General features: G+C 47.9%; 1 protein-coding gene across 1 annotated transcript in view; it reads right to left on the bottom strand.

Moving 5' to 3' along the window:
* Nucleotides 1-7,667, bottom strand: part of LOC102037450 (CCN family member 2-like) — a 22,939-nt gene that overhangs the window by 11,270 nt on the left and 4,002 nt on the right. The window contains exons 2-3 of the mRNA XM_031061858.1: nt 5,740-5,953; nt 1,666-1,917 (exon numbers count right to left, since the gene is read on the bottom strand). Coding sequence (XP_030917718.1) covers nt 1,666-1,917; nt 5,740-5,953 — 466 coding nt within the window. The remainder of the gene's footprint in view (nt 1-1,665; nt 1,918-5,739; nt 5,954-7,667) is intronic.

The following is a 7,667-nucleotide window of genomic DNA, read 5'->3' as shown; positions in this document are numbered from 1 at the left end:
CAGGAAGGGGATGCAGGTGGGCAGGGGCCATTTCCTACATAGCCCAGCTCCAGACAGGTCTGCTGGGACACTTCAGGACATAGAAGCTTTCCCATAGCACCACTGAGGTTTCACTTTGTATTGGGTCTGGCTGAGCTAGAGTTGATGTTCCCAGAGCAGCCATTCCAGCGCTGTGCTCTGCAGTGGGAGCTGGAAAGGCGTTGGTAACACACCGGTGTTTTTGGCTACTGCTGGGCAGGGTTGGCACAGCATCAGTGATGTCTCTCCAACATTCCCTCCCCCCCCACAAGATCAAGGGGCTGTGAGTGGGCAAGATCCTGGGAGTGGACACAGCCAAGACAGCTGACCCAAATTCACCACAGGGATATTCCAGACTGTATGATGTCAGGTCAGATATAAAAGCTAAGAAAAGGAGGAGGAAGAGGGGGAGGGGGAAATTGCTATTCACAATGTTTGCCTTCTGGTGCAACTGCTCCATGTGCTGAAGTCCTGCTTCCTAGGAAGTGGCTGGATGCCACTTGATGATGGGAAGAATAAATCTATTCTTTTTCTCTTTGCTTGTGCACATGCAAACTTTCACTTTTCCTTTATCTCAACCTACAAGTCACTTTATTTATTTTCTCTCCCCTGTTGTATTGCACTAAGTGGTTATTTAGTTGTTTGCACTGGGTGTTTGGTAATTTGCACTGTTCACATGATTTGTATCCTATGACCACATGGTCTTCCTCTCCCCCTCCCCCGCCAGTGTCAGCCCGGGTGGTCTCTCCCCTTGTTTATGTGTCCCCTCACCACTCCTCACTGGTATCCCATTGGCCGTGGTCTGTCACAGACATTCTCTTTGTGAAAAATCCTTTCCTTAGGATTTTTCCTTCTGAGAATCTGTGGCCTCAGAGATACACATAAACAATGGGTTATCTGCTGCTGTAGAATGCAACAGGTCAGTCTGGATTGGCCCATCTTGGATGTTTAGAAATAATGGCCAATCCAGAACTGAGAGCTCTCTCGGACACAGTCTGAGAGAGTGGGGTTTGTTATCATTTTTTACTTTTCTATTCTTAGGTAGCTTAGCAGCTTCTGGAAACTCTCCTTTGTTTTTAGTATAGTTATAGTATATGTATATATCATAAAATAATAAATCAAGCCTTCTGATAATGGAGTCAAGGATCTCGTCTCTTCCTTCACCCAAAAACCCTTGTGACCACCGTCACACGTGGTCCTCTTCCTCCGCCCCCATTTCCCGGGTATAAAAGTCTCCCGCCATCAGGCAACACCCTCTTTCCCATCTTGGGGGTTGCCTGAGTCTGAGGCGTGTCCTCCAAGTCAATAAGCAGAGGACATTCATCTCCATGTGGAGAAGAGCACTTCCAGTCTTTTGCTTTCATCGACGTAAGCTCATGTGGGCTAAGGTCTGTAGCTAGCTGGATTGGACCCAAACAGCCCGTCCAGACATGGTTCTTACACTCCCCCTTGTCCAGCTGGGAAGGGGAGTGACAGAGCAGCTGGGTGTGCTGGACCTAGTGTTTAGCTCTGGAACCCAACACTTGGTACTCACCCCCATCACGATGATGCACAAAGCCATCCCCAGCCCCAAACCAGTCAGTGCTCCAAATCCACCCCTCTTCCCCAGCAAACAGCTCCCGGCCCCATGCCACGTGCCCCACTGACCTGCCATGGCTGTTCCAAAGCGGTTATCCTCGCTGCCCTCCTCACACACCCACTCCTCACAGCACTTGTTGTGGAACTTCACCCTCCGGGGCATGGGGCACTCTGGGGACGGCAGGCGCAGGTCATCGGAGCAGAGCGGGATGCAGCCAATGGCCCCGTCCATGCAGATGCACTGCAGCTTGCATGTGGGCTGGAAGCTCTCCCCATTGAGGTAGATCTTGCCCAGCAGGTCGCATGTCGCACCCGCATGAGCTAGGGGAGGAAGAGGAGGAGAATGAGGAGTAAGCAGAAGGCTGAAGCCCTGCCTTGGGGACACAGAGCTCCTGAGGAGGGACAGAGCCCATCCTCCCCTGCTTTGCCATCCCAGTGCTGGATATGTCATATTTGCCTCCCTGGACCCAAGGCTATTCTTGACACTGATTTTTCAGAAGTGCTGGTCCTCCCAAAATTCTCTAGAAAATTTTTTTTTCCACCTGGATGAGCTACTAAGTATGATTTTGTCTTCGCTGCCTGTAAAGAACCTGTTTCTCTGTCAGAGTTCTTCCCAACCAGCTTGGAGTGACAGGTCAGTGGTGCTGTGCAAGACATTCCTGACATGGCATGTGAACATGGCTTTGCTCCTCAGTACTCCTGGGATACTAATAGGCAACGCTCTTCTAAGAATGGCTGGTTCCCCCATGCAAATGGTACCTACAAATGAAAATGACACTTCAGGCTGATGACCTTTTTGGCCCCTCTATGATGCACAAATCTCTTCCTCCTTCCAGCCTCAATTTTTTCCAGTTCTCTCCTTTCTGATCTCTGGATCTCTCATCTCCAGACCTCCTACCAGTCTCTGCCTCCTTCCCAATAAAACTTAAATGGGCAAAAAAAAGGAAACAATATCTGACACAGAGCAGGAACCTTTACTCTGCAGGCACAACAATGCTCCCAAGTTCTTATGACTGCATTAGCCAGAACTTTCCCACTGGAAGCTTTCCAGGAGAAATTTCTTAGCTGATTAAGATCAAGAATGTTTTCAAGAAGAACCAACTGAACCATTTGACATGAACGATTTCCTTTATGCTCAACCAAAATACTCGTGGGATAGTACCCACAGAGGGAAGCATTTTGCTCTAGTAATTATTTTGATACTATGAAGATGAAATATTTTGATATAATGGAAAGGGAAAGTTTTGGCACAGCCAAATGAGTATTCTAAATGAGTCATGGAAAATTTTGAGGTTTTTAAAAACATACTTTATATATATATATATATAGTTAATATATTTTTTTCTCTCAGCCTGAATTAAATGTTGAAATCTCAGAGTTTTCACAAGTCAGAAATCTTGATTTTGGTCAGTTTTCAGCAGCTGCTGTTTTCTGCAATCCTGAATCTTAAAAAAAAAAAAAATTTAAAAATGCAAACCTCTATGGGGAAGTTACCAAAAAGAAGGATTTTTGACTGCTTGTGGAGGCTTCCCAGGAAACCTGATCTGTTTTCCCCTAAGTCCTGCTTGCCCAGGGACACTGTTTCAGATAGAAAGTGTTTGAATCAAACAAGGAGTAAGAATCTCTTTCCATCCCATCCCTATCCCTTGAGGAGACACAAATCCTTCTGGACTGTTTCTATCAAGACCTGCATCTCATCTTGCAACTCTTTACAATGTCATTGGGATAAAAATACTCCTGTGCTCCAACTCTGACATTTCAAAATCCTCACTTTCCCATCAAAGTGGAAGCCATCCATCCACCCTCACTTCTATACAATAACCATTCACACTTATTTTTAAACACTCTCTTCCATCTCAACGGCAGATCAGGCTGTTCCCTATCCTCCCTCCCCTCCCAAAGAATAGCAGCCTGCTCCAGGGGTTGATTTTGTTTTCCAAACTCAATCCCTCTGTTGTGCCCTTCATTGCCCTCCATGACCTCCCTTTCCCTCTGACCTGGTCCCATTAAAGCTCCGAAAAGACAGCACCCGTTAAGTGATCCAGCTCTTTATTCTCTGGCTCTGGCTGGCACCACCCACACCCAAACACCAAGCCCAGCCAAGGAGACTTTTTGCCCTTTTCCTCAGAGGATATGGCACCGCTGAAAGAGCTGCTCTGTAAAGCTCTACCAGCTCCCTGCACCCCCTATCACCTGCAGGACCCCTACTTTAGAGTTACTACAGGATCCTGTCTACCTTTCTGGTACTCCAAGGTCTCCACAGGAAGGAAAGGATTCCTCTGAAATATGTGGAATGTGATAATATTACACAAATATAAAATAAGTTTCCCTCTGATGGTTCCCTTCCCATCTTTCCCAATACAGCCTACAGACTGGTCTCAACAGAGACACTTTTCTCTTGATACCTCAGCTCCTTTCTCCTTCTAGCACATCTGCTTATTTGGATAAATTTAAGTCAAAACATTGATCCTTCATTTCCTCTGACTCACTCCTCCAGCTTCCTTCAGCGCCTCCAAAATCCCTCCAAAATCTTCCAACAGATCCATGTGGACATCATAAAAACACCACCCAAGGATATTATGGCCCAAATCCTCAGCTCATTTTAGAAATAAATCCTGGCCTGTGTTCACTGCAGTTTTTGCTGTGAAAAGCCTAATTTCTTATTTAAAACCAGGAAGGATAGTTGTGTCTGCAAGTCTGATTTCCTCCACAGCAGGATCTGGGACTCTCACTCCAATGTTTGGATCAAACCTGGATGTCTGGTGAATACAAAGCACCTTTATTAGAATGATTTCAAGGTTTCATGGAGAGATTTTGAAATGGTGTCTCCCACATTGCTGAGGAAATAATTCCTGTGATTTTGCTACCTTTCCTCCACAAACAGACACCTCATTCCCATTTGGAATGAGGCAGCATGCAGCTCACACCTGCTGGATGTCATCACACCTGTGTCTGCCTTATTAGGCTTCAATCCTCAGCTCTCAGGTGTTTCAATGTCTGCAGAAAGTACCAGGAGCTCCAAAAATCCACGGCTTCCAAAAATTCCCCAAATTGGGGAATGAAAATGAAGCAACTTGTGAAAACTTCTTGAAGGACTGAACACCAACAAGTTAGACTCAGTTAGACAAGGGCTAGGGATAAATGGGATATTGAGAAGAAATTCTTCCCTGTGAGGCTGTTGAGGCCCTGGCACAGGGTGTCCAGAGAAGCTGTGGCTGCCTCAGTCCTAGAAGTGTCCAAGGCCAGGTTGGATAAGGCTTGGAGCAAACTGGGATAGTGGAAGGTGTCCCCACCCATGGCAGGGAGTGGCTCAAGAAGAGGTTTAAGATCCTTTCCAAGCTAAACTGTTCCATGATACTATGATTCTGTCTCAGGTTGGTGCTGGATCATTTCCAGAGACATCCAGTGCTGTGGCCAAACATTTCCCTAAGTACTCACAATAAACTGCCAACTCTTAGGTCTTCCTGACTATTTTGAAAAGCTTGAATTTAAGAAAAAAATGTTGGCTCCGGTCAGAGATGGGGCAGAGGAGTCTTGTTTTTAAACAAAGACCAGGAGGTTGCAGAAATACTTTATTTTCCTCTAGACCAAAATAATTTTGGCTTGCTTCAGAAGGAACTACTAAAAAAAAAAATTTTTTTTTCTTTTTTAGCTGAAAAGAGGTGTCGGGAGAGAAAGCAGTTTCTGCATTTGCATTACCTGGCTCTGGAATTCTCATGTTCCACAGAGACACAATGTGGTGAAGGAGCTACTCAGCTCTTCCCACCCACACGCTATGGCCAGAAATACACTTTGCCTCTTGCACAGAAGCAGCCAAGTGCAGAACACCCATCCCTGGCACAAGGCAGAGGGATTTGGGGTAGGATATTCCAAGGAAAGTACTTTCAGTAAGAGCTCAGAGTGCTGATATTTGCCCAAAGGGTAGAGGATGTCCCCTGAGGATGTCACAAGACACAGGAGAGTCCCACTCATACCTTGCTGGAGCTGTGAGACGCCAGCTGTGTGTGTGCCAGGGGATCTGCTGCTCCCAGGCTGGCACTGATCTCCCAGCATGGCACTGGATGAAGCGCCAAGGAAATTCTATGGGTGTTCTGGGGAGGCACCACGGAAAAAACACACAAGGACAGAACCTGCAGCTCTCACCTAAGCAGATCCCACTGCCTCTGTGGATTTTTGAGAAGTCACAGTAGAGTCCCTTGTGATGGTCACAGGGCCTGTGCAAGGAGCAGAGCTCGCCCAGCTGCTGGGCACACACCTTGCAGCAGCCACAGGCATCCCACATGTGGCTGGTACCCACAGGGCACTGCAGAGGTTGGGAGGGACACTGGCATGGGAACATGCAGGCCTGTGGTTCTACCTGGAAGGCAAAAAGCCATGGAGAGAATGAGTCTATTGCAAGGCAGCTGGACAGGGAGAGGAAAAACACGTTTCTGCTGAAAGCACAGATACCCCAGAAGAGAAGGGGACCAGCCAGAAGGGTAGAGGGGTGTATGCAGCTCCCAAGTACTCACAGGACTCATGTTTTCCTCATCCCTATTTCATCTGGAGCTCAAGGGGGAAGAAAAAAAAAAAAGATGTCTCTTGGAAGCAGATCCAAACCAAACAGGACAAGCAGTAGCTCAGAGTCCCCAGCACAGCTCACCCTCCCTGGAAGCAATAAAGTAGTAATCATTAACAGCAAGGAATTCCAGCTTTTACACAGGACAACTATCAAAGCCTCTGTACCAGCATCAGACCCAGTGGAAGCTGAAAAAGCAATGTGCACAGCAACAGGACTTGCCCAAAGCCAGGCAGTGGGACTGTGGGGATGCTGAAAACCAGCCCAGAAGTGTGCAAGTTTCATTTTGTCCCCTGCATCTCACACTTTCTTCCTTATTACATATGCCCTCTCCATTTTCCAAGGAGCGCAGCATAACCAACCTTCCTTGGGACCTTGTGAGTGCACAGATGCCCCCCTTTGGCAGCACTTCACTGGGCAGCCCTTGAAACCCACCTTTGGCTTCATGACACTTCAGACACCAAACAGAGACCAGCTGAAGTAGGATTACCTGCTCTGGAAAACCAGATGGGTCCAGCATCCCAGTCACTGAGTGTGTGCCATCCCTATCCTGCATCAGCTCAGAGCAGGAACACCAGCTCAGCTCTGGCTGTGCCCAGATTTGGGCAAGATGTAACAACCTGACTGTGAACAGTGCAGAACATGTGGTCTCTAGAGATCCTCTGAAACCTCCTCAGAAACATCAGTGCCAGCTGCAGCCTCATTTACTGTTCAGATCCTGCCCATCCAAATTCCCCCTTGCCCCGCTCCATGCACCACTCCACTGTTATGGACACAGCTCAGCTCCCACCCAGGTCTGACACAACCCTGGCACATGGATGATGCCACCAAAACACCCTGGGATCCTGCACTGCTATGAACAGGGTGGAGAGGGAAGCATACAATGAGGAAGACAGACCCCTCACAGCTCTGCTGTCACCCCAGGAGAGCAGCAGCTGAGCTGGTAATAGCCTTGAGGGCAGCAGGGAGGGGCACACACACCTGGAACAAGTCAAAAAATATATCTTGTTATGGCTCTGTTTGCACTTTTCAGATCCCATCCAGCCCTCACTTGTGAAATAGCTTCCTTGAATATTGTGTCTGTCACCAATCAGAGTAGGAAAAATTTTCCAGCTGTTTTTACTGTTGGTCTGACTTTAGTTCATGTGGGGTCAGAATGTGCAACCTTCTTTGTACAGCTGTGTCACCAACACAGCACTGTGGGACTGGGATTAGGCTAAATATTCCCTCAAAGTCATGGAATATCTCAAGTCGGGAGGGACCCACAAGGATCATGGAGTACCACCCCTGTCCCTGCACAGACACCCCAACAATCCCACCCTGTGCCTGAGAGTGTTGTCCAAAGGCTCCTGGAGCTCTGGCAGCCTCGGGGCTGTGCCCATTCCCTGGGGAGCCTGGGCAGTGCCAGCACCCTCCGGGGGAAGAGCCTTTCCTGATATCCATCTAAACCACTCCTGAAAGAGCTCCAGCCATTGCCTCTGGTGGTCCCAAGGGGTGAGTCTTTCCAGAGACT

This window comes from Geospiza fortis, unplaced genomic scaffold (assembly GCF_000277835.1).
Source record: "Geospiza fortis unplaced genomic scaffold, GeoFor_1.0 scaffold32, whole genome shotgun sequence".
Taxonomy (NCBI): domain Eukaryota; kingdom Metazoa; phylum Chordata; class Aves; order Passeriformes; family Thraupidae; genus Geospiza; species Geospiza fortis.
Note: the sequence above shows the minus strand (reverse complement) of the source record. Positions and strands in the feature narration are given on the sequence as shown.